The 27,958-nt window shown below is 40.3% G+C and overlaps 1 protein-coding gene across 1 annotated transcript; it reads left to right on the plus strand.

The window, feature by feature from the left end:
- Positions 1–1,298: 1,298 nt before the first annotated feature.
- On the plus strand, positions 1,299–27,799 carry nxph2a (neurexophilin 2a). The gene is made up of 3 exons (XM_053877430.1): positions 1,299–1,695; positions 1,757–1,898; positions 24,431–27,799. Exons 2-3 carry the CDS (start codon positions 1,848–1,850, stop codon positions 25,172–25,174), a joined length of 795 nt encoding a protein of 264 aa, XP_053733405.1. The 5' UTR covers positions 1,299–1,695; positions 1,757–1,847; the 3' UTR covers positions 25,175–27,799.
- The last annotated feature ends 159 nt before the right edge of the window (positions 27,800–27,958 follow it).

The following is a 27,958-nucleotide window of genomic DNA, read 5'->3' on the forward strand; positions in this document are numbered from 1 at the left end:
TGAGATGAGTTTCCTCCGCAGGGTGGCTGGGCGCACCCTTAGAGATAGGGTGAGGAGCTCGGTCATCCGGGAGGAGCTCGGGGTGGAGCCCCTGCTCCTCCACATCGAGAGGAACCAGCTGAGGTGGCTCGGGCATCTGATCCGGATGCCCCCTGGACGCCTCCCTGGGGAGGTGTTCCGGGCATGTCCTACCGGGAGGAGACCCCAGGGAAGACCCAGGACTCGCTGGAGAGATTATGTCTCCGGTCTGGCCTGGGAACGCCTCGGGATCCCCCGGGAGGAGCTGGAGGAGGTTTGCGCGGACCGGGAAGTTTGGGCTTCCTTGCTCCGAATGCTGCCTCCGCGACCCGACCCCGGATAAGCGGCAGAAGAAGGTGAAGGTGAAGGTGTATGATAGCAAAAAATGAAGTCCAAGTCAACTAATTTTAATTGTATTGATTTATATAATTATTATTATTTATTTTATTTTTATAACAATACCATCGGATCTTCCATCAAATAGTTTCTATTTTGCCCATTAAAATATAATTATTTGCATATAAAAATAATAACAGAATAAACCTGAACAGCTAGATACCTCCTCAAACTAATACTTTCTTTTTTTTGAAACATATGAACAAATCAGAAAAGCATTCCCTTGTGTTCATACACACAGAGATCAAGTTAATAGTGACTTCACTCGTGAAAATTTCAAGCCAATTAAATCAATCGTATCTCATTATGCTATATTAAGCTGTCATTATGTCACAGTTTAGCACAAAAAAAAATGTTGAACAGTTGAACTTTGGCACCTCACCTTCAGTTAAAGTCCAACTGAATACTCAAGACACTGTAGCATTATCCATTGTCTTATCAGTTGATATTTTATTTGAACTTTAAGACACTTCGCAACGAAACGTTGTTGGCTTCAGTACGTTCTCCTGAATCCTGAGGTCTCTGGAAGCTTCACAGAGACGCCACGTGATGGCGCCGGAGTCAACCGGGCGCTCGCAAACGCACGAACCAGTCTTAAAAAGAAATTCCTTTTCATACCGTCAGCTTCACATTTGACCTGTTTTCACACCATTTGCGGTGTTTGTGCTGCTTTGGCTGCTTTTCAGATTACAGAGATGACAAGGTGAAAGTGTTATCTCCACAGCGACTTGTGTTAGCCTCTTTTTCCCCACACTAAACACTTACAAACGTTCCACTTGTCATTGTACAGTCGCGAAAAGTGTGGCTCTGTTAACTATTGTCGCGGTTTTACGCATCACAGAAGTGAAGATCAGACTCAAGGGGTTAAAAAGTGTTGTGTCGGGGTGGGGGACGGAGACAAGAATGACATCAAGCCTCTTACTTTTCCTTCTGTAAGGAGAGAATAAGACTTCAAAGGTAGATCTTTGCTTTGACTCGCAGCACGGATGCGCACGGAGTCTCCAGACGCGCAGCGGAGGATTTTGCGCACTGAAGTCACACAGAGCTGAAGCGAGCACATCTTCTGACTGCAGCGCTGTCTGCGGGCTGCACACGCTCCACCTGCCTCGTACTCACCTTATTAGCGGATTATTCCACCTGCACACTTTGTTTTCCAGTGCTAATTTATGCCAGAGAAATTCTGAATCCGTCCCAGACGAGGATTTGTGGACACTTTTCACCCCTTTAAAAAAAAGTGGATTGAAAAACAATGACCGCCGCGTTTGCCTCTGGTTTGAACGGGTAAGTTTACTTTTCCTCGCTCGTTCACGTTTGAGATCTTATTTTGACTTTTTCGAAACAGGTGAGAAGAAAAATGTTCGAGCGCGATGTTCGTCTTCAGTTCTCCCAGAAAGGATTTAAGTGCCACTCATCTTGAATAAGTCCTGAAGCCCATGACGATGAGAGCTCTACACACGCTTATACTCCTCTTCATCCTGCATCAGGTAGGAAAACCAGAAGAAAAGCAGGGATAAAAGGCTTCTGAGACACCTTTTTAATTGTTATTGTTTATCTTAGAATCTATTCCAAAATTATTAATAGGCAAAAAACGAAATATAAATTGTTTTTACGGTGTTATTAATAAAAGATTTTGAGTTTTAAAAAGCACCACATCATAATAAGCATCTAAAGACAATATTATTCTCCAGGTGTTCATTTTAAATGATTTCAAATCACATTGTTATTGCTTCATATGAGATTATTATTTTATACATTTGTCATGTCATTCATAGACTTGGCTTTAAACAGTGGATTGACTCAGAATTTGGGATTTATTTTGATGTTTTTTATCACCACATATTCATACTGAGGAGCAATATTTTCCTCAGTATTTCTGCCGTTGGCCGATACTTTTCCCACGAATGATGCGGAAAACCGGTGGAGAAAATTCAAGATGCGCTGGAGAATTTCCTTAAAAAAAAAAAAAAGATTAAAAGGCTAAATCCACCGACTCTGAAATGATGATTGCTTTAACAGTGAGGGACAGAATCTTGGGTCCATAAATGAAAAATTATTTTCGGGCATTTACCAACGACTTATTGTCCTAAGCTCCTGGAGTTAAACCTTCCCTAAAGTCTAATTCTGTTTTGATTACAGGAGTAATCTCTCCAAGAGTTTTCCACAGCTTTAGGGGGGAAATTGCACTTATTTCGTGCCTGCAATGTCTTTTCTACCAAAGTAGTCTTTGGAGTTTTATCACACACCACCACCGCCCCCCCCTCCTCCCCACTAAAAGGGGGGTTGATTAGATCTAAGCGCTGTTTGACTGAAGAGCGTGTTCACTTGGGCGCTATCCTCAGAGAAGACTTCTTTGGAGATAGCGGTGCAGATGCGGCTGCGGATGCGACGTCTGCTCTGGGTGTTGTGCTAATCGGCCTCTGGTCTACTGGGAGCCTTGACTTCAGAAAGAAAGACAGGCTGCTTTCTCTGGGAGAGGCGCTCCTCACACGCCTCAGTGGCTCCCATCCCAGAAGACTCAATGCTGTCGGACTGGGCACAGATGGACCCTTATCAATAGTCCCCCAGATGGCTGCAGAATGAATCAATAGCAAGTTGAACTTCATCAATAACCCCGGAAAAATGCCTTCCACGGAAACGTACTTCCTATTCTTGAATTTAAAAAAAGAGATGACTCGAGTGCGGAAATCACATCATGGCAGCATGGTGTGTGTGTGTGTGTGGTGTGGTGTGGTGTGGGTCATCATATTTCCATCTGGATGAACAAAAGATATTTGGTTCTGCCAAAGGTTTTCAGAGTCAGAAAGGGAGCCGATATCAAATGAAAAAAATATTGATCCCCGCAGCCACTGCAATGTGCCTATGGCTTCACTTTGGGCAGAGCTCACCTGCATTTTTCGGCACAGGAATCTTGTGGTTTAAGCTTGTGTGGGTTCCCTGTCTACATAAACAAAACGGTTTACAATTATAATGACAATGATATACAGCCCCATTCATGGTTGACAGGATGACATTTCGGAAAGACCTTCCTCTGTGTAGGAGCCACTGGCTGCAGCCGATTTCAAATGACGTCCGACGAGAGGCGGAATTCGTCACAAGCGCTTCACAGCGAGCACACATGACGACAAGCCATGCAACGGATGACAGCTGTTTCAAGCTAAAGCGCGATAGTGCTCAATACCAGCTTCAAGGACGAGTAATAAAACGCAAAAAGTCATTAAGATTAACACATTTTATGGAGCAACATTTATGACTATTCCATTTTTAAAATGATTTAACATTCAAAAGTGAATTTCAGGTAGTTTATGTGCGGTGTGTGCATATAGTATATCATAATTTAATTTAATTTTGTGCAAATATATCACTTCACACTTCATAAAAATTTAAAGATTTAATAACTATCCCCCTCACAACTAATACTCCTTTTTTCCTGTATCATGGCTGTTAGCATAAAGAATAAACAACTTAATATTAACATGGACAGTGATATTATTCAGCAATATATTATTTCTTTTATAAGATAATCCAGTGACAGGTTTCAGCAAGTGTTCAGAAATGAAAAGTGAAGCCACTTCCATGCTGTACAAGTGTAAATGTACATGAATATGACTGGAATTGTACTTGGTGACAGGCACATTTTCTATCACTGCATGAGGAATTAAACTCGATTTCTCAGCAAGACATGAAGAACAATGACCCTTAACAGCATTATATGTAACCATATCAACGAAGAGACGACGGCTAATGGGAATAATAACAGTATTAGAGGTTGTGGGTTGATGATGGATGTCTTTTAACAAGTGGATGCTCATTAACCCACTGAGCAGATTATTTTCAGCAAAAGGAAAGTGTCTGAGCAGAGGAACCAGTGACACCACACACGTACAGCAGCACCGCACATGAATAAGTGAGGATGCAACCCTGAACCCAGCGTCTGTGGTCGGAACCGCAAGGGTCAAAACCAGCGAGAGAGAATCCATTCTTCCTCGTGAGATCATGAGCTGTTATCCTCGCAGTGATGACAGCTTGTAGGTGAAGATAGAACCTGGCTATATTTCTCCTTAATCCGGAAGATTAAATGTGAGAGGAGGAAGTTTAAATGCAGTCGAGAAGAGGACGCCAGAACTGCATTCCGAATCAGGGTGAAGAAGGGATGTAATGTTAGAACAAGCTCAATCCACGTCATAAATAAGTTCAGATCTTATCTTAATAAAGACGGTTGGATTGACAGTGTCGGCGCTTGGAAAAGGTCAGGCCATTTATGAAGGTGGGTTTTTACTGCTTGCAATTTTGCTCAGGGGGGTTTCAGGTGATGTACTAGTATTGTGCAGTGTTGGAGACGTGTTTATTTAATTCAGAATTCGTGGAGACACGACCTTGACGCGGACTAGATGAACCTGAATTCAGGACCTTGGACACCAAGCATGAAAAAAGTGCATCATGAAATGAGTATAAACCCGCAAAAAATAGCCATAAATTGGAGGTAAAACCAGTGAGACTGACAGCTAAGTCCACCACTGTCACGTGTCGACATACTAAACAAGGACATGGTTGTTCTACGTTTCTGTACTAAAAGCAGAAACATTCGCTCACTCGCGGCGGCCATGTTTGCCCAATTACACATTGGGCAAAATTTTGATCTGAAAAATTGTTCACAGTGTGAGTGTGGCATATAAATATTTCTCTGCATTTTCTCCTCTTAGATACCTGCTCCATAAACTGGCAATACATAACTTTCCTCTCTGAAAGAGTAAAAAAAGTATTTCTAGCATTAACAAATATTTTTGCACCTGATTTATCGCGATAATGTATAATAATACATTCTACGTGTCCATCATATTACTTTGTAATATTATGTCTTCCACACCAAAAGAAGATTCTGACAGTATGAACTGAATTTTATACATTGAAATTTCACTTATTTTGTAATAATATCGGATAGTTATTCATGAAGTGTAAAGTGGTTGTTAGTTACACTGTTATTACATCAAGCGATAGTCAGAAATGGGACAATGCACGTGATATTTTCTGATAAAAAAACTGAATATGAGTGTGAGAAAGTGAGTCAAATGTCATTCATATATATTTCTTAACACAAAGTTGGGGTTAAGTCTGAAACACTTTAGTAAAAATCCCAATTTGTTGCCAGTTATTTAACATCCAAACACGTGATTGTAGAACAACTGACATCAGAGAAGAAATAAAAAAAAACAAAAAAACGATTTGAAGGCTGAGCAGTTTAGGAGTAAGCTGATTGTCTGGCTCCACGACACACACCCTCTGTTGATCCCTAACTTTGATGTGCGCTGATTTCATGGCTTACAAGTGATTTCTCAAAGGACTTGGAGTTCATTCCGCCAGTCTTTTCCTCCTCTGTCCCTTGAATATTCATGCGCAGTGTAAACAAGCGCAAGTGCATTCGACTCGGTTCAATTTTAACTGCTAATATTGTCGTATTAAACGTGCCACAGCCTTGTTACGTCCCGTAATTTCCCTCCGCCGCAGCGGCTCCAGACAATGAGGCGCTATTCAAAGTCAAAAAAGCGCTTTGGCAAGGACAACATTTTGGTCCACATCTTCACAACAAAACACCAATTCGACACAAATTCCCTCTCAGAGGGCTCTTTAACCTCGTCCCCCTGCCCCATGCTCAATTAGCTTTGCTTTTATTATTTATTTATTGTGTATTTAAGGGCAACTTTAGACCGGGAAGTGTAATAAAATGTACAGTGGCGGGGATTAGGAGCAGCTCTTTAATCTCGCGCTTCTGATAATGCTGCATGGGCTGATTGATTAGTTTTTCAGGAAGCTTATGTCAGAAAAACCTAATCCGTCTTTGGATTGTGCCAGCCTTGTAAGGTTTTTCCGCCATGATAAAATGGCGGCGAATTACAGAGCTGCTGGGCTGTGATAAGGTCCTCGTCTCCTTTACAGACCCCCAACGCCCAACCCCTTTCCCTCTGGACAAAGAAGCGTGTTTATATTCTCCACATCCCCACTCTGCCTGCTCTTTACATCAACCTCTCGCCGGATTTGGTTAGAGAAAAAAAAAAAAAAAAAAACTTAGCAACTTAATTCCGCCGAAAGAACTGCAAATGGCTCCAGAAACTGCGGCAGGAAGTGTTTAAATATGCATTGGCAGGAGTGGCGGCGGTACAGTACATGCGTGTTGTTGCCTTCCAGGAATCATTTCTTGAAGCTTACATGGAGCTGATGTGTATCTGCGCCCATATTGGGGTCACAATCTTTCCCGCCAGAAGGCTTGACTACATAATCCCTCATAAGGAACACTGTCTGTGGCATTTGCTGCCCACTCACACGTCCAAACAGAAAAAAGGCTTCTGCAGCTTAAGTCCATCAAATACATCTCTCAGACACCACACGCAATATTGACCATGCATTGCCTTTTTCTCTATCTGTCATCATTTCCTCATGTCGCGGCGATCAATTCATGCTAAAGGTCCCAAAATGAAGCCAGTGCAATTCAAAGTGATTGATTGGTGTGACACAATTGCCCTTTTGCATCGACAATACATCTCATCTCGCGGCCGTACGCGAACAATTATAGACTTAAGTCGAACAATTATGAGCCGCGTGATGACTTTTCTCAATCTCCTCATGTGGCGGGAGCTTTAGAGGAGGATGTGAAGTGCAGCGCAGCTCTCGTGGAGTCAAGCGTAACCCCTCCGGTGACTGCCGCAGGATTTATTATGTTAAATATAATGTTCAGACTCCAGATCCTGGTTTTCAGTCAGCTTATCTGGTTGACTTTTTTTTTTTTAAAGGGGGGGGCGAGGGGTTGAGAGGGGCGGGGACTTGAGCTTAAGTTCCTGAGTGTATGATCTCTAATCTAATGACACGACAAATCCATCTACAAGTGTCCTGCGCTTGAGAGAATTTTGGAATTCGCCTCCATGTTGTTTGGGGCTGTCGATACATTACGATTTTTGATCTCAATTGATCGATGAGTTAACTCGCGATTAATCACACATTCCGTATCTGTCGGAAACGCAACTAAAACAAAGGTTTTATGAACACTGGAGTGGCCATTAATTCTTTCTTCATGCAAACATTTGTTTACTCCAACAACCCAACTTTACAGATGCTGTAAAAAACATTCTTTTGAATAACCTCAGAGGCACTGAAGAGGCTCAGATAAAAGCATAACATTGTCAACATTATTCGCCAATCTTAAGGTGATAAAAACTTCTTTTAAATCACATTAAGAACAGACACAAAATGTGAGATTAATTCAACATTAATCGGCAGTTAACTCTGCTTTATTGCGAGTCATTGAGATTAAATAATAATAAATAAATTGGGAGATGTCATGTCATTGCGTCTGCAGTGCTGCACGAGTGTCAAACACGAAGCCTGGGGGCCAAATCCGGCTCACCAAGTTGTTTTATGATGGAAGAATAAGGAGTATTTGCTGAAGAATGAACACATCGGCAGCTGCTGTCTGTCTAGTCAAATATAAAATAACAATCTGAGGCATGCAATAAAACAGAAAGGACAACAAATGAACACTTTTCAAAGCACCAAACTTCATTAAAATAAAAGATTTAATAACCATCCCTCTCACAAAAAATACTCCTCTTTTCGTGGAACATGGCTGTTAGCATAAAGAATAAATATCTAAATATTAACATGGACAGCGATACTGTACTATTCAGCAATATAGTATTTCTTAGTGATGGGCTGATGAGGCTTCATGAAGCAGTGTCATCATTTTCAGAGCCCACTAGTTGTCACTCTGCTCTAAAATCTCTGGATTTCAACAACCATTTCAATGAAGTCAGTCATCATTTTTGAAGTGAGAGCGCCACCTACTGAGCTCTGAAAATGAGGACGCTGTTTCATGAAGCCTCATCAGCCCATCAAGCCATAAGCCACCAAAACGCCATGACTTTCCGAATAAGAAGTTGCAAGAAAATAGAATAAGCTTGTGTTGAAAAGTGTTCAATGCACTCCAAAAGACAGTAACTTGAGCATGTTTTCACACACTGAACCCAGAAACAAAACCCACATCTTAAAAAATCATGGCGGAAAAGTTCGCCACCAGATATTCTTTATTGATGTTCCTCAGCTCCCCAAAATCTCCTTGACTCAGCAGAACATGTCAGCGCATCAATCTCTCTCCAGGCGAAGTGCTTGCCACCCACTTAAGGAAATCCATTTGCGCCATTGTAACAGGACCCAGAATGGTTGGTTCAGGGTGGAAACTCAACAGAATAGGAGGGTGATATCACAGAGAAACCCAAACAAAGCAAGTACAGTGAAGACAATACTGCTTCATTAGTCAAATAATTTACTCATCCCCAGCCCCTTTTTTTATTTCCTTGGGAACACAACTGAAAAGGGATGGATATTAAACACAATAGGCAGGATGTGTTTTCGCTGTGTGAGTATTTAAATGAGTGTTTTGTATTGGAGGTGTTGGACTGCTGTTTCTGGAGACAAAACGCAACACTGGCGGCAGGAGTTTCCTTGTTATTTCCACCAGAGCTTCTCCATTCATGTCAGAAAGCAGGAGCCTAATCACGTAAAAACCTCGACTCCAGCCTGACGCTGCGCTAATGTTTTAGCCTTTGAACGCGCTCATATCTCCCAAACACTCTGACATATACAGTTTTTAATTACCACCTAGTTTGGCACTGGCAGAATACAATCGCAATACGTGTCAGGAGGAATGATTGACCTTTTTAATTAAAACTCAGTTGAGTTCTTGTTCCAAAAAAATGTGAAAAGGTGCGACAGCTTGAGAATGAGTACAATAAATCTCTGATAATTCGGAGTTTTGCGTTTCATCCAGTCTTTCTTGGGGCTCGCAGGCCTTTTTTTCTCTCTCTCTCTCTCGGCTCTAACAAAGCTCTGTCAGCTCCCCTCTGTCTTTGTATATTTCTTGTGAAGTGCTTGTCTTCACAGCTACTTGGAGCAAAAAGGAAGCAAGGTTTTTCCTGCACATGTTTCTTCTTCAAAGCAGCCGTTTCTGTGAAATTACCAGCGCCGCGATCGGCTTTGAGAACAGACACATTGGCTCGGCTACATTTGGTGAACATGCTGTGGAGGGAATCAAAAAAAACACATGTGGAAGACAGAGCTTACAAATCAATTTTAGCTTGGATTCAAACAGAAAGGAAAAGGGAAAAATGCTCAGAGCAACCGGCACAAATAAAAAAATGCGCTTCAATCTCAGGGAATAGTGATTATGGCTATTATACCTTAAATTATCACACTAGTTGTTGAGGAAAAAAATAAATAAGATGATTTCATGAGAGCATCTGGAAGTCACAAAGCAAAACAGAAAGGAAGCAACCAATCCAGAAGTGATCGAGAAACAGAGGGGATCATTTCGTCATTTACTATATTAAGGAGAGTAAAAACGCAAGTTTTTAATCATGAGACGTAAATCTGTCTCCAATCCAAGCCGTCCTCACGCGGCCCGTCTTTTCATATGTGCAGCCAGAGCGACTTGAGCTCTGCGAGCAACAAACTTTAGTCATTACAATGTTTCTTTTGGGATTTTTTCGCGAATAACACGGTGAAAACCGTCACGTTCATGTCCACCTCCATGATGTGTTATGTGTTTCCACTTTGTTTTAATATGTTTGATCATGTAAAGATTTCATTTTTAAAAAGGGAGAATTTTTCTGATGGCGTTTTCTGTTCTCATGTTTATATGTGGCGGAAACCCTGAATCGACTATTCCATCAGTCCCGACGGCTACAGGTGTCGACGAGTTATGACATCATCACTGTCTTTCGCACGCAACAAATGGCGAACATAGCTTTGAAACCCCATTTTGAGCAATTCAAATTCAAATATGATATTTCAAAACAACATTTAATACTTCCATTTACAACATTTTACACACACATACACATTGTATCTCCATGCTTGTGGGGACCTCTCATTGCCGTAATGCTTTGCCCGCCTCTCACCATAAACCTAACCATCCAAAACAAATGGCTAACCATAACCAGGACCTCAAACTTGAATTCAAGGACACACACATGCACACACTTGTTATTTACAACACGACAGTCAGACGTGTCTGCAAGTTTGTCAACTTGCAGACAGACAAGACATTTCAGTTACTGAAGTGCACAGCAAATAGACAATATAATCTAACACTAAGTCACAATATTCAATAAAACAGAAATAAAATAGAAGACAATAATATGACATTTACTGATTGTAAGTAACAGAAAATTGTTCAGTTTAAAACCCAAATGCAACCAATAAATTCAACTATGAAGAACCAATATATATAATACAGTATTGCAAGTATAAACAGCTCAGACATCATACAGACAATAGGAATTGTAATATTTTCCTGATTCAAAGATACACAAGCTACAGTACAATATTTCCTGGAATGAAGCTGGTAATTTATAAAATGTTTGAGCAACTGTAGCCTGTCTACATTGTAACTAACCCTGCAACAGTCACAGTTTTATATATAACCAGTGCAAATCATCAGCTAGTTTTACAGGTTAGACGCGTCTATCATTTGAGTACCAGCGCAGCAGGGTGGTCTCGAAGGGCGGGGTGGTGCTGCTTTTTGTTGCAACCCAACTGGCACACACAGCTTCACCAATCAGGTGGGCTTGTTTCAGCTGGCACCTCTTTGGTTGAACTGGGGGTGGAACAAAAACCTGAACCTTCTTTGAAAGAGTTCGGACACCTCAGATTATCAGCGTCACAGATTGAAAAAAAAGTATATTTATTGACCATTGGTCTTTCTTTAAATGTTTGGAGGCTAAATTAGACAAAGAACATCCCAACCGACATCACCTCGGAACACTGGAAGCTCAACACTCTTCATCCTCTCTCTATGTTTTTTCCTTGAATCTCCTTGTTCTCCCATGTCGACGTTTTGGACTCTTCCAGATTAAGTGTGCTGTTGAATAACATTTTGAGTCAGCTATTTAAGGCTCCTGCGGACTAAACAAAATAACTTGGCGTGCTGGTTTTGGCCCCTGGGTTTTGAGTTCGGCACATGGTGTAAAACTATATGTTGATTTTACTTTTCGAATTACCCAACACATGCAAATACGCCTTTAAACTGTACTGAGAGAATCTTTCGACCTCCTCATTATAAACATTTCCTGTGAAATAAGTGCGCACTAAATTGTTATTTTTAGTGCCGCTGGATCCACTCGACTGTTACCCAACACGACACAAGTGCCTGTTGATAAAGCCAGTCAGTACTTGAGTGAAACCTTCTCCAAGTCTGACAGGTTTTCCCGGTATTATCGGACTGAACATGGCTGTCAGACACTGGCAGATGTGCTGTAGGTGTCAGGAGTATGCTGGGAGTGATTTGAGCATGTAAGGGGATTATTAAACTGATGATGCGATGAAAAGTAACGCCTGCCCGAAACCGAAGTGTTTAAGGCTTTGCAGCTGACACATGTGGCAGGTGCTGAGATAACACAAGTATCCAGATTACCTGGGTGCTCTTGTCCGAGACCCTTCACCTGCCACCCGTCTGTCTCCTGGAGGATCAGCATTTAACACCACCACCTCATCTTGAGTTCTAACGCCAGAACATTCTCACATTATCATTTCCTCTTCCCCTCCCTCCATGTGAAGCGCGCACACACGCATACAACACTGTTTAACTGTGTCAATTCACTCCCATATTTCTTTCTAAACTCACTTTCATTTTCACTTGAGTGGAGAAAGCATGGCGAGGAGTGATGTCACTGTTGATCCAAGGGTGTCTGGGTTTCATTTGCATCTCCCTGAGAAGACGCTAATACTTTTATTTGTGGGTGGAATAATTGCATCATAGATCAGAGGCCGCTCTCGCCAAGTTTGTCATCATTTTCTTTTGCATTAATGCTCTACGTAAGCGAAGTGAAGCATCTTTCAAACGCTCTCTAACATTGTAATGAACAATTAAAACTGCGTCGCTGAAATACATTTGTCAGTCACGAAAATACAAATCCTAGCAAGCTTTTATCTCAAAGAGCCAACATTTTTTCCTAAATTCTTAAGTTCAGCCAAATGCAAGTAAATAAAAATAAAAATAAAAATAAAAATAAAAATAAAAATAAAAATAAAAATAAAAATAAAAATAAAAATAAAAATAAATTGAATGAAGCAGGGATTTTAGTGGATAAAAAATGTATATATCATAACTAAAATGTATTTTTCACAAAACAAAAAGTAGTGAGACTTTTTTCATATCAGAAAAGACAAAGCTGTTTGTTACATTTTCCAGTTTCTCACTGACCTCAGGAGGAAAGGCATGCTCTGCTCAGATATGCTCTGGAACATCCACTGTCCCTAAAAGGTGTGACAGTATATCACGCACAGTAAAGTAGGACTAGTAAATGTCCCTAAAGCCCAGCTGAGCTACACCACAGTCAAATCCTGCAGCCAGTTTTGCTTTCACTTTACAGTCGTTGTTAGTCGATTCAGATTGCCTTTTCCTGCTTTCGATACGTCAACAATAAAGACATAATTCCTTTGCCGGAAACCTTTCCATGCCTGGCAAACGCAACCCTCCAATTTCAGCGTTTCTTTTGACACAAATTGCACACAGCTGCCCTGCATCTACAGCCAACTGCCCCTCAGCCTGTAATATTTGTGGCACACATTCATGGCTGCGGTTCATAAGATTTTGGAGCTGGAAACGCTGTCATTGGTCGAGATACTCCAATCCATTATTATTCCCAGTGTTGGCACATAATCTATCAGAGAGTGAGGGGTGTAGATGTGAGGACTGCCAACGCGTCCTCGATCACAGTAAATCATTACCTCCGCCAAGGAAGGACTGCCTTTGCCTGTGTTTTTCGGTGAGCAGATAACTATGAATGGCTTTCAGTGTTGATGACGGAGCACCGAACACATTATTATTTTGAGGTTGTTCCGGGTTAACATGGGCATCTTGTAGCCTCAGCCGTGCCGTCTTGAGATGTTGATGGGAAACTGATAACATAGATAAAATAAAAGCAGGACAGCAAAAAGTGAAAATGACAATGAGGGTGGAAAATAGTTGCTTGCTGGAGGTCTGCGCTGTCTGAGTGCTTTTCTAGATTATATATATTTTCTGGAGGCACTTTCATCCAGAAGAATGTGGGAAAAGGGAAATATAGCCAGAAGAATACATGGGCGGATTTCACTATAGGTAAAATTGTCCAACAAACTGACGTATTATTACAGGCGCAGGCAATTCAATTTCCTCAGGCCAAAAGACAGAAGAAGAGTCTTAAATGATGCTTACATTTTATACCAGAAACATGGGAAAAGTGTGATGACACAATGGCATTATATACTATATATATATATATATATATATATATATATATATATATATATATATATATATATATATATATATATATATATATATATATGATTTCAATGTATTTAAATACTAATGTGAAATATATAAATTATGAAGATCTCGGAAAAAAACACTTGAATATGTTTTTCAAAAACACACTTCAATGCAGTGTATTTTCTTCATGTTTTAGTTTAATTTTGTTTGCTTTTGAGGGACAAAGAATAATGTGAAAATGACTCATAAAAATGAAAAAAGTGAGTCAGAATTCAAATTGTAATTGTACTTTTGATCTGACCTCATGTGGGCTGCATGTGGCCCCGGGCCACAAGTCGAAGGAAATTTATGTAAGCTCAAGTCAGTTTTATTTATCATGTAAAGGAAAATAAAAAGCAATGGATATTATGTTCTTTACTGTTCTGCGGTGCAGACAGACAAGACATTTCTGTTACTGAGGTGCACAGTAAATACACAATATAATCTAACACTAAGTTACAATATTCAATAAAACAGAAATAAAATAGAAGACAATAATATAGTGAAATATTTGTTTGGCATTTACTGATTGTAAGTAACAGAAAATGGTTCAGTTCAAAACCCAAATGCAAGAAATAAAAATGGCCACACAAATAAATTCAACTATGCAGAACCAAGTAAATATAATACAGTATTGCAAGTATAAAGGGCTCAGACATCATACAAAAATATATCTATATGTGGCAAAGCCTTCCAATACAGACAATAGGAATTTTAATAATTTCCAAAGATACACAAGCTACAGTACAATATTTCCTGGAATGAAGCTGGTTATTAATAAAATGTTTGAGCAACTGTTGCTAAGTTACAAATATGCCAAACCCATTTGAAAGAACAGACTGGAGTCAAGATAAGATTTAATAAACCTCCTGTGAGGAAATTGCCAAAGAGCATTACAGTACATGAAGGAAAGTGTTGATGCTGTTTAATGGCATGTTACAGATGTGGAAGCCACAGACCAACTTCTCAGAGCAGGACTTGAACGGAACAATACACAGGCAGCAGCTTTCATTTGCTGGTAATAACGGGTGAAATAAGCATTTACTGCCGCAGCTGCTGGCTGTAATCTTTCCCTGCTCAGCAACTGCTGTAAACACTTTATTCTCAGGAACTAATATTGAGGAAAATCAACTTACCCTCTTAATAGAACCAAATATAATTATGACCAATGAAATCCCTCACTCACAAGCAAAGAACTTGAGACTAAAGTGTGATGTTACTAAAACACTGAGAGAAAAGAAATGCGTATTTATATTTAAAAACGTTTTCTTTGAGGAACAGTACACCATGTTTACATTTAGCTCTCTACACTACTTTGTCTTTCTGTATAAATATGAGCGCAACGTGCTGACAGATGATGATCAGCTGTGATCGATGTGATGCCAAGTGGTGTGAACAAAGGCATCTGCACCGTGTCATTATCCGAGACAGTGGAATAAAAGTTAATCGTTTAAATGACACGTTTGAGATCATTAGTTCGCTGCTCAGGTGCAACGCAGGCACTTTGTCACGATTTTTGATAATGACGATTTTATTATCATTATTAGGTAGTTATTATAGTTATATAATAACTATAATATAGTAGTTATTATATATATATATATATATATATATATATATATATATATAATGTTTTTTTTATTTTTTTATTTGTCAGCACTGACTCGCAGATTTTGTATCAATTCTAGATTGAATCATTGTAACCATGGCAAACAATGTTTGCTTTTAGATATTCTAAAAATGTTCTAGACAGTATCTGTCATGTTGGGTTGTCGTACTAAACAAATGTTGGCATGAAGAAAGCACCACTCTTGCTATGATGAAATCTTACATTTAAAACTGACTGAAAATGTGTGACCAATTTTCCATTTATCGCGAGTTCACTTTTGCGCGATTAATTGAGATTCAAATTTTTAATCCAATGACAGCCCTTCTATTAAGACTCCCACAATCCACTGCAGCAATTGACACAGTGAAAACAACTAACTTCAAAGAGCAAGAGGTTAACAAATGTAATACAAATGTAATAATGCTGAAGTAAAGATCTAATTTCGATTTTGAAAACAGTGGCTCAACTCCGAGTCTCAGTCAGATGACATTCCACCTTATTTTATGGAGCTGTGCAAGGAATTGTGACTGAAATAAGAGTGTTTTCACGTCAGATATCCATTTACCGGTGACTATTTAAATGTTATTTTTTAATGAATGAGATCCATGCAGACATCAAAGACAGCCGTGTGGTTGTGAGGCGCAAACACAGCATGTCCACATCCAACCTCTGATGGAAGCTGGATGACAGCAGGAGGGGATCATCATTATTTCTACTTGAGTTATCAAATCACTCACATCTCAAGCCTTTTATGTTTTGCCACATGCATTCACCGTCGTCTTTTTGTCCTGTTTTTCCTTCCTTGCTATATATGCAGCGTGTCAATTATTTCACAGAGAGACATGTTATATCATTATCACCACAGTGGGGTTCCCGTTTTTCTCTTTAACACCTGATCTAGTGGAAAAGTTAATAGAAAAGTGGAGTTTTTTTTATTTTTTATACCCTCTGTACAGTGTACAGAGCGTACTTGCTAATTGCTGGGATTTACTTTTAGCGCGGCGATGTATTTAGGTTGACGTGATGAAGCCTTGGCTATCTCCGTGGCGTATTTATCATATCGGTTTAATGACTTTGTCACTCGTCGGTCCGTCCAGAGTTTGAGCTCGGCAGCGGCGGCACTGTAAGTCAGGATGAATCAGCCTCAGCGTTCATCTGTAATGAGCATTATGGAGCCGGCTGCCTGCTTGTCCCGTGGGTAGACATATCTTTTAGAGGCCTGACATAAAGGTAATTGCCACCGTGACCAAAACTAGCCTCTAGAAAGTTATTAAGAAGCCGCTGACATCTGGCTTCAGGATCATCTGAAGAGATGCCTTTAAAATGCATTTGCGGCGTCCAGCCGTTATGTTTGCCGGTGATGGGCTCTGCGCCCCCGGGCGAGGCTACACTGTTGTTTTGATGCCGGCGATGGAATCTGATGGAATCTCTTTCAATCTGGCGCGGTTGACAATGAGTCGCTGTCACTCACGGTGAGGTTTCCTCCGTCGTCCTCTCTAAACACGCCTAGTATTCCGATGAATATCAACCCATTTGCGTGATGTTCTCACCTATTTGTCGCAGCAGGGACAGTTGGTTTGTGGCGTCTTTCCCACAGTAAACAAAATGGACAATTAACCTGCTCATCGGTGCACGACTAGCCGTTCCAATGATGCACGCCATTGTTCTTCATGGATTTTTCTGAACAAATTGACCCCACTTGGACGGCGCAATTCATTTCTCAGCTAATTTTCTGTGTCTGAGGGTTCATTAACTTGAAGTGCCGCGTGAGAATCTGGGTATTCACTAAGACCACGAAGAAGCACATGCTTGGAGGCAAGACTTTTATATAGTCATTGCATGACAATGTTCACTTAAGAGAGGACCTTCTGGAATGTTGACGTTGACATTGGTCAACATTTACAACACTGCATGAGTTGCAGGCCAAACGTAAATAGAAATATGAAGCTAAACAGTCCTGCAGTCTGGGTTTTCTCGAAGCGTATTACCTCCACCAAGAAGGTTTTTCTTGATGTTTATTGGTCCGTCTCTTAGCTATTTTTTTTCCGGAAAATACTTTGGTTGCGGATCTGGACTCCACACAACAACCAGTGTCATTTTGCCCATTGTAGCACAAGCTACAGCAACTTTCTCGAGTGCACAAGCGCCAGATTGTAACTGCCTCCTGCCGACCTATTGAGCTAACTGGAAGGGCATCAACGATTCTTAAACTCAAAAGTAGTGATAGGCTGATGAGGCTTCATGAAACAGTGTCCAAATTTTCAGAGCCCACTCTTTGCTCTAAAATCTGTAAATTTGAACAACCATTTCAATGAAACCTCTCCTTTTTTAAAGCGAGAGCGCCACCTAGTGAGCCATGAAAATGAGGACACTGTTTCATGAAGCCTCATCAGCCCATCACTACTCAAAAAGGAACCTAAGTACATCGGTATAACCACTAAGGCACTTTTACACTGTGCTGTTTCGGGTCCTCAAGATGGAGTGACTCTAAAAATGTGTGAGAAATGGGATGTGTGGCATGTGTGTGAGACAAGGCTCATTGATGCCGATTGTGTGAGAGTCGGCAGCTCTGGCTGAAACCACAAACTGCTGGTAGCGATCATCCATCTTTAGCTTGTTCTGTTAGCGATGAACAGGATAATTTTCATGCTGCACATGTGACCAGTAACAGCCAGAATGGTTCAGAAAGTCACCGTGAACAGAAATGCATTGGCAGTTTGCTTTAAATGTCAAAGGAGCCAACAAAAGGAGCGCCACCCCATGGCTTACCTAGCTCCAGCCGCTCTCTTTTTCTTTTACGTGATGCGCTGCCCATGACGTCAGCATGTGCTTCAATTGAAAAGCATAGGACACTAAAGTCAACTCTCCCAACATCAATATATAACGCCATGGAAGTGAGGATGTGTTGGTTTGTTTCATGCAACAACAGTTAAGTTGCCGGTTCGAGTCCATGACCGGGTCAAAACTTTGGCTGGTAGCCAGCATCCAAGAGGTGTTAACCATGCTAATACTAGCTTTGCAGCATTTCCTGTTTTTTTATCCAGAGCTGGTCGTGTTAAAATTTAGAAATCTTGAGCAGGTTCATGAATCCAAATGAACCGACCAAAATCAAATCGTATCTAAAGTGAGACCGTTTCCAACCAACCCTGAAAGTTATTTTCAAATCGATTTTGGAGTTAATTTCTAAACAAAACACTGTTACACAACCTGTCACTAATGTAGAACAATACTACCATGTAGGCTCAGCATAAGGCGTTAAAATGCCTTTCACATTCACGTCACTAAGTAAATAAAAGACTGCAATCCAACGTATAGGTAGTTCCGATGGAGCAGGGGACAAACATTCACGCAGCAAGTATGGCATGTGTGCGTGCTCTGGTGAATCTTGTCCGTGTTTAGGCTGCCCTCCCGCAGAACTCCTGGGGGCTTCTGTAGCAACACACCACAAAGCCCTTGATCCCTGCTCTCCAACAGTTTTTGATAGGCGAAACATTCCAGCAGATACAGAACTTTGAGACACTAGTTTACCCGTACCATTGTGGGATTATTGTTAATAATCTCTAAACATCCGGAGCCAAGAAACTGGTTCATGTGCAATGCATTTTGGGTAGAAACAAATTGCATTTCAAGGCCACAATGACAGGCCATTTGAAATCATGTTACGGACTAGATTCAGCCCCGGGGCCTTGAATTTGGTACCTGAATTTGATAAATGAAGACTGTATGTGAAATAAGGCTTAATCCAAGATGAAACAAGGTAATTGAAATTTGAACATTAGAATGATTGATGAGAATGGATGATACTTAATCGAGCTATCCAGCATGCAACCGGCGAAATCCTCTCCGCTAACATTAAACCCAGCATCATCTCGCCCTCCCAGGCCAGTTAAGCCTCCCCCAGGCGAACCCCTCCTGCTGCTACATCATTTGTAATGATTCACAGCCGGCATCAGTTCCAGAAGAGAAGGCCCTGGAGGTGCTTGGCCGGTCTGGAGTCAGAGTCTACATGCTGAAGAATAGATTGGCGCTCTGATCGCTGAAGCGGCCTCACGCTCAAGAGCCATCACTTTTAATCAGAAGCTGTTTACATGGCAGGTGCTTCATCGGCGTGGTGGATCGTGGCAGTAAATCCAGCAGAACTCTGTAAGCCGCCATTAGTGTGGCGAAATGTAGCAGGGTAAAGTAAACCCTGTGGACCATTTTTGCCAAGTGGAAACATCAGAGGAAAAGATTCATCTCCAAATTATTTCCAACACGGCTACTGTAGATCAACTGTACAACAATACAGCATGTAGTGTGATAACAATAGTCAACACCATCAAGTTAGAAATGACAAAATATACAATAAAACTAAAAGCACTTTTAATAATGATCATCCGGTTATTGGCGACATTTTAACCAGAAATAGGAAACTACAGGGGACCTCAGCCTTTTTACAACACACTGTTTGTTAAACGCCACGTTTGGGGTCAGCCAGTATTTACCCTCCTTCACCACGAACCTGTCTTCGTCATCATTATTCTTGCCGATATAAAACCAATGTGGATAGGGGGAGCCCAGATTACTGGTTGCTTTAAATATGTCAAGCCGCTAATAATGAATTTCTAGTCAGAAGTTCCATCTGAAGGAAATACAAAAATGTGCCATATTTTTTTTTCCCTTAACACTTAACCGGTACAAATGTACAGAACATACGGAATATGTATGAAACAATGTCACAATAAAGATTTTCACTCCCTTTATCCGACATCCGACCTTTTAAATGATGGTCCCAATTTTTATTCATTATAGTCCATCATTCTTACATTACTAGTTTACACGGCACTGCCTTTACAACTCCTGCTGGATATTCGGCAACATTCATGAAGTTCTTCTTTCGACATTTCCCATCAGGGGATGCCACAGCGAGTCAGCCCCCTCCATCTCAACCTATCTTGACCATCCTCCCTTGTCCCACCTGTCCTCTTCAACTCCCCTTTTCTCACATCCAGGAGCCTCAATGGTCGTCTTCCTCTTCTTATTTTACCAGTATGTCCATTTGAAACAATCATGAATACACTGAGTCCAGCTAAATTATATTTTTTGTTCCAAAAAATGTTCTTTTTTTAACATAAAAATTTCAACAATAAATTCACAATTTATTGATTCTAAGATTCTTCCTGTACTGTCCGTGGATCCTTCTTCATTCTTCAAGTGATATTTCATTTTTTTACTTTTCAAAATCTGTATTTATTCAGATGTATTTCAGTGCAATTCTGAATTTGACGTTGAGTGCTGCCAGGCAATTTTATTTCTTTATTTATATGTTGTTTAGAAGCTATTAATTTCTGCCTGTAATACAAATATTTTTGAGAAATATGTAGTTTTTAATGAATATTTAAGCAAATGCTGACGTACGGACAAGGAACAGATGATACAGTTTTGGTGGAATTCCGATACAGCACCTGTATCCTGAAGACTCCCAATAGCTACTATGGTATTTCCTCATGCAGCGTGAGCTCAACTTACTTGTCAGTCTCTATGGGTTCTGCCTCCTGCTGTTCCAATGTGCACATAAAAGCCTAATAATATTTATAAAATAAATGTTGGCAAATAAAATCGTGTGAAAATGACAACATGAGCTGCTTGGTGGATGTCTGCGCTCTCTAAGTCTTTTTTTTGCTTCTGAACTTCCTGTTTACACATACATGATATGGTTGTATGGCGACAATAATTCGACCCCAAAAACAATGATATCAAGTTAAACCTACGGAGCACAGGCATCATTCGCATCTCTGTCACTACTTTCAAAATAACAGTTTCGGTAGCGACTGCACTGAGGGCGCAAGGATCAAACATACTGATGTTTAGAGGACGTGAAAAAGAAGCAGCCTCACTATGATTCCATCAGGATTGTGGTGACTGTGCCCCACTGCTGCCGCTGCTGCTGTTAAAATGAAGTCTGTGGTGTTTTTCAGCTCAATAAGTCTGCAGTTATTATCATAATAATGTCTTGTTTCAAGTCTTGCTGAAATGCCTCCAGCACCGCGGCACAGATTAGGAAATCTTAATTAAGCTTTTGTACATTCTCCTTCATAAGACCTTGCCTCGTTTTTTTCCAATGCGTCTTGTTGTATTAAAATGTTTTTGGGGGGAGTTTAAGACTCTACCGTCAGCGTGAGCATGTGCGCGTTGAGAACCAAACTAAAGCCTCGTGTGTGTCTGTAGACTCTTTCAAGTTCCCTGCGCTTCATCTCTCAGGACATTAGATATTCCTCTCAACGCTCCCCTGGTTGTCACAGCGATTCCCCCAGTTGCTTGTCAGACTTAAACTAGTCTTTCATACGCGTTATAATCACCTTAAGAACAAAACTAACCTGAGATGTTTCTTAAGCTCTCAGTGAGACACCGAAACAGATAAAAAGAAAAACAAGAGTTTGCTTTCACACAGCTGTACAGCAGTAGGTTCCTGGACCAGTGACTCAGCTATGAGCCGAAGATCATCTGCTACATGTGTTAAGGGAGTCATTGTAAAAGCAAAAACCGTGACTCGATATTAACACTAAATGTATGGGTTTCATTTTTGCTTGAAATGTTTTTTGAAAAATAAGCTACAATTGTAACAAAATCTCCCAAATAAAACAAAGTCTCCGCCCCCTGGGGAGCCCCTGGACAGACCGCCTGTCCATAGACAGACAACCACTCACACACACCTACAGTCCGGACAAATCCCTGATCGATGGGGTGGACATACTTGACCAGGCTAGCCACAAGAATCGGCACAATCTGAGGACAATCCTGTGTCCTGGAAGCGACGCTACAGCTAGTGATGGGCTGATGAGGCTTCATGAAACAGTGTCCTCATTTTCAGAGATAAGTAGTTGGCCTCATTGAGATAGCTGTTCAAAATCCAGAGCTTTTAGAGGAAAGAGCGCCACCTACTGAGCTCCGAAAATTAGGACGCTGTTTCATGAAGCCTCATCAGGGTATCACCAGCTACAGTGCTAACCACTACCCCACCGTGCTGCCATTATACTGATAAGATACAACATATTAAGTGTATAAAATTAAACTAAAGAAAAATAAATAAACAGGCGGTGGTTCTCCACTAAGGGAGCGCGGCTCGCAGCAGTTATCAATGGGTAAGCCAGGATCAATGCACCAAGATAAATGCATCGATTTGAAATTATACGACCATTTTATCGCTTGCCGCACGAGTGAGAGACTCGATAGGACTCCTAGTAAAAAAATAAAAGACGTATGCATCATAACTATGAATTTATAATGGGCTACCATGAGTGTGCTTGGGTTCCCAAACAACTCAAAGCAGACCTCGGTGTTAGCTCGGTACACATGTGCTTCTGTTGGGCTTACAGCGGAATCGTAATTAGTCTGCGAGTGGCGCGGCGCCGCTCAGCAAGAACTCAAACAGCCGCTGCTCGCCGCTTTCAACATCTGCTTCTCTCAGTGATCCCCAGAACCGGGCCGCGGGAAAGACAGCACAGCTAATTACTAATAAAAGTGGCTAAGCTCATTTCTGTGCATTATTAAAGCTTTATCTGGAGTGGACCAGGAGTCGGCTCCGGAGGCTGAAAGGCTTTGAGGTACAAGGAGGGATCACAGTTCATTTTCTGGCTCTGGATTAGCACTTAGCAGATACTTTACCACGTGATAAGCCTGTTTTATTGTCGGGCAGCATGAACAGTCAAAGTTCATGTGAATAGCAAATGGCAGAGTTGCTGCAGATTTGAAGGCAGCTCATGGGGTAAATCCACGGGGATTTTTTTATTTTTATTTTTTTATGACCATGTAATCTGACATGACAGTCGAGGAGGAAATGTAGTCATTTGAGGATTTGATCAGTGATTATGACTAGTTTTCTCTGGAATATAACTTTTAAAGAAATAAAGAGAGTAATACAATACGAGTGCATTGTAATATATATATATATATATATACACACACATATATATATATATATATATATATATATATATATATATATATATATATATATATATATACACATATATATATATATATGTGTATATATATATATAATTTGCTGTATAATATATAATAGAGTTTATATATCACTACTAGCAATAATGTGTTATATCAATGGTAATATCTATAACTATATATAATATACATATATAAACTCTGTTATACAGCAAATATATATATATATATACTGTATATATATATTTACTTTGCTGTATAATATATAATAGAGTTTATATATCACTACTAGCAATAATGTGTTATATCAATGGTAATATCTATAACTATATATAATATACATATATAAACTCTGTTATACAGCAAATATATATATATATATACTGTATATATATATATATATATTTACTTTGCTGTATAATATATAATAGAGTTTATATATCATTATTAGCATTAATATGTTATATCAATGGTAATATCTATAACTATATATAATATACATATATAAACTGTTATACAGCAAATATATATATATATACTGTATATATATATTTACTTTGCTGTATAATATATAATAGAGTTTATATATCACTATGAGCATTAATGTGTTATATCAATGGTAATATCTATAACTATATATAATATACATATATAAACTCTGTTACACAGCAAATATCTATATATACTGTATATATATATTTACTTTGCTGTATAATATATAATAGAGTTTATATATCATTATTAGCATTAATTTGTTATATCAATGCTAATAACTATAACTATAATATATATATATATGTACATTTGTATCACTCATTTTCATGTATCAACGAAGCTTTAAGACAAAGTGTACAGAAAGTGAAGCGATGAAACAGTTGCAGCCAGCAACAGTGCCCTATCATGTTAAACTCTAAGTGATCTGAAGCGGTTGTTAAAGATCCATTGTGTTCGATAAGTATGCAGTACTGCGTGCTGCATTCACTGAAGAACAGATAGCAATAATTACCAATCAGAATTCATTGTTCTTTACAGTCCGAATCTAAACGAATCGTCTCAGGAGCATGTTTCATCAAATCACATGTCGACGACAATGTTGGTCATTTTTGTCCCGTCTTTTTTATCTTTCACTGTAGGTTGCGTGCAGGAAAATGCAGGACGGAGCCATGGAGCTCATCGAGTGGGGGGACGTCACTGAACAGAAGACTTCTCCCACAGGGGCCAGTCCACGAATCCTCAACCCCCTGCGTTTATTCGCCCGAGGTTCCCCGGGGCTCAAGAGCAACATGAGGGAAATGGCGTATTTACAGAGCATGGAGGACTTCTGGGACTGGTTATCTAACCAAACAGATGTTCAGGGGGCACAGGCCAGAAGTAAACGCAGGCCCATCGTCAAAACCGGGAAATTCAAGAAGATGTTCGGCTGGGGGGACTTCCACTCCAACATCAAGACCGTCAAACTCAACCTGCTCATCACCGGGAAGATCGTGGACCACGGGAACGGCACCTTTAGCGTGTACTTCCGCCACAACTCCACCGGCCTGGGTAACGTGTCTGTCAGCCTGGTGCCGCCCTCCAAGGTGGTGGAGTTCGAGATCGCCCAGCAATCCACGCTGGAGACCAAAGACACCAAATCTTTCAACTGCCGCATAGAGTACGAAAAGACGGATCGCAACAAGAAGACTGCCCTGTGTAGCTTCGACCCATCCAAAGTCTGCTACCAGGAACAGACGCAGAGTCACGTGTCCTGGCTCTGCTCCAAACCCTTCAAAGTCATATGCATCTACATCGCCTTCTACAGTGTTGACTACAAACTGGTGCAGAAGGTTTGCCCCGACTACAATTACCATAGCGATACGCCCTACTCCTCCACCGGATGAGCTAGCATCCATCTTTTTGTTGACTCACGGGTTGTCCTGGGATTCACAGCCGTGTTTCACGCCTCCCCTTGTCAGAGATCTGCATAAACCAATTAGTACGTTGTCCAGATGTTTTGTTTGAGGTCAGACCACCGGCAAGCTGTCTTCAACGTGTGCAGTAGAAGGGAAACTAACACTCTGAAGTGATTCCAGCATCAAACAAAAAGACTCGCGGTAGCACCAGGCAATTTGAGTCCCAAAAATACTACTCGCCTCTCACATTTTACATGGACAGCAATAATCTAATGTGGATGAAAATGGCATTTGTTTTACAGTGAATGCGCGTTGTGATTCCTGACAGCCAGTCTTTTCAGCGCCTTCGCTTATCCAGACCGAATCTTGAAATCTCTTAATTAGATTTACGCAACAATAAGATGAATACCAGGAAGTATCCTTAGAAGCTGCTACAGCTCAGAAACGGTCAAATGCCGGATGTAAATTTGTGGCAAAAGACGTAAGAAAAAAGCGAAAAGTGTCTGTGAGAAACAGATGCAGAGTGAATAACTAAACCCCTTAATCTCTCATTGGCTTGTAGCTGCTATAGTTAAAAAAAAGTCTTAAGTAGATCACACCATATGATGTAAAAACTAAAACATCTTGTGAAAAAGGAAGGTTTTTTTCTTTTATCACAGCAAGTCAGCTTTGAAGGGCCCTATTTATTCACACACACATGAAAGGCATCATGGTTAACTGTCGGCTAAATGATAACTTCGCATGACAATGTCTCAAAAAGCAGAGTTCAGTAATGCAGAAGTCACTGTCAAATGTGCTTGAAAACACCCCATTGTTCATCCACTTGAATCAATTAGCAATGCATTTTAAACAGATCTAACACTAATCTTGCTTTAGCTCTCAGTGGTATTGTATTGTTTTGTGTATAAATAAGCCCAATAAGAGGTAAAAGGTCTTGTCAGTCAATGGGAAAATAGCATATTAGCGACGACAGATGTGGATTAGGGATGTTTTTTGGCTGTGATTAAATGATTTTACACGCGTCGGCAGGCTTGGGTTCTATAAACTGTAAATACCGCTATCCGATTGTGTCGGTTACTGCTGTCTGTGTTAACACAGACAGAACATTAAAACTCCCTCCTAATTGACACAGGTATCACTAAAGCGAACTGACAGATTGAACCGGAGCGGCCGGAACAAACTCAATTGATCCGACAAATCAAAACCGGATGGAGGCACGGACACATCGGAAGGTAGATAGATGGAAAGATCTCAGTAGAACGGTAGAAATCACAAATAAAAACTTGAATTGTTTTTTATTTGTTTGTATACCGGTATTATATCTATTATTCTGTTGGTCAATTGACATAAAAAAAGCACATTATTGCGTAATAGAAATGGATTGTCGTGTTTGCGACAAAGACGACTGAAAGATATCTGTTTTTAACGTTTACATTATATGAAACATAAAGATAACCTTTGAAATACAGTTCAGGTTTATATTGCAATCGCGACCACAGTCCTTTCATAATATTTCTTTATAAGTACTTCTCAGTCCACCCAAACACAGATACAGAAATGTTTTTAACTCTGTCTTAATGTCAAATAAATCAACGTCGGTCCCGGCTTCGGCTGCCCGTTTACTCCTAGAACTGCGGTTACATCCAGGTTACTGCGAACTTTCACCGAGAGGTTGTGTACGTAATGTGTCCATAAATATGGATGTTGTTGATATTCTCACTCCGTTGGAGCCTAAAATACATGCAAATTGAATCGAAGTGGAACTCTCATCTGCCTCTGGCGTCTCCAAATGTGACGTCATATAAACGGGAATAAATACTTAGATATTTCATGAGAAGTCAATTTAACATCAACAAAAGTGTTTCATATTCCATTAAATACTCAACAGACCCCGTGTTTTTCGCCGTCTCCGCTCCACTGCGTCCCTTTTCAGTCGTTCGTGGCGATTGATCCCAGTGCGGCAGTGAATATCGTCCGTGTGAAACATGACGAAAATTGACTATCAAGGTCGGAGGGTGTGGTTCGGACTTATTTGTTTAAATGAACTAACATGGAAAGCAAAACAAGATTTTGTTGGCAACATTTTGTGTGGAAAAGCAAATTTCCACGGGAAGACTTTTTAATGTGACGTCTACTGTTAGCATCCCGCAATAACCGTGATCGATGTGCACCACTCGCCGTCACACTTTCTTATTTCCCAGGCCTCTTGTTTTACCCACCAACTGTAAATGACCCTGCAATTTTACACGTGCAAGTGTATAATAACAAGTCAATATCTATGTTTTGGTTTCCTTAATTCTGTGCAAATTCTATATATTAACGTGTACAAAGTGTCTCACTGAGAATAACAACAATGGACTACTATCCCAGGAGGAAAAAAAAAAAATAAACGAATAAATGTTTTCCTTCTTTCTATGTAGATACATGAGATTTTTTTTTTTTTCCGTTTCTCTATGGACCTTATGCTTGTCTCCCTTGTGTACAAAAGAGATCTATTGTGTGTAGCGTGTAAGCAAATAGGTTGATCCCGGAACATTTTTGTTCATCGCGGGTTCCATTTGTTTAAAAATTGTAAAGATGAATTAAGGTTTTTATGGCATTAAACCTTGTTTAAAATTGGCCCAGCGTGTTGTCGTCCTGTCTGGCGCTGGACTGGTCATTGCAGCACCCCTCGCTGGGATAAACACACCCATTTAAGAGATACATTTCAGTGTAGCGTTTTAATAGCCAATAAATCTGTGTCCACAGGCGCGGATGATACCAGAGGTACAC

Source organism: Synchiropus splendidus, chromosome 10 (genome assembly GCF_027744825.2).
Source record: "Synchiropus splendidus isolate RoL2022-P1 chromosome 10, RoL_Sspl_1.0, whole genome shotgun sequence".
NCBI lineage: Eukaryota > Metazoa > Chordata > Actinopteri > Syngnathiformes > Callionymidae > Synchiropus > Synchiropus splendidus.

What these genes read in the sequence shown, in the direction of transcription:
- nxph2a (XM_053877430.1), top strand. Translation starts at nt 1,848, where the DNA reads ATGACGATGAGAGCTCTACACACGCTTATACTCCTCTTCATCCTGCAT. An exon ending in TCCTCTTCATCCTGCATCAG is followed by an intron (nt 1,899 to 24,430) that starts GTAGGAAAACCA and finishes CTTTCACTGTAG; the next exon opens with GTTGCGTGCAGGAAAATGCA.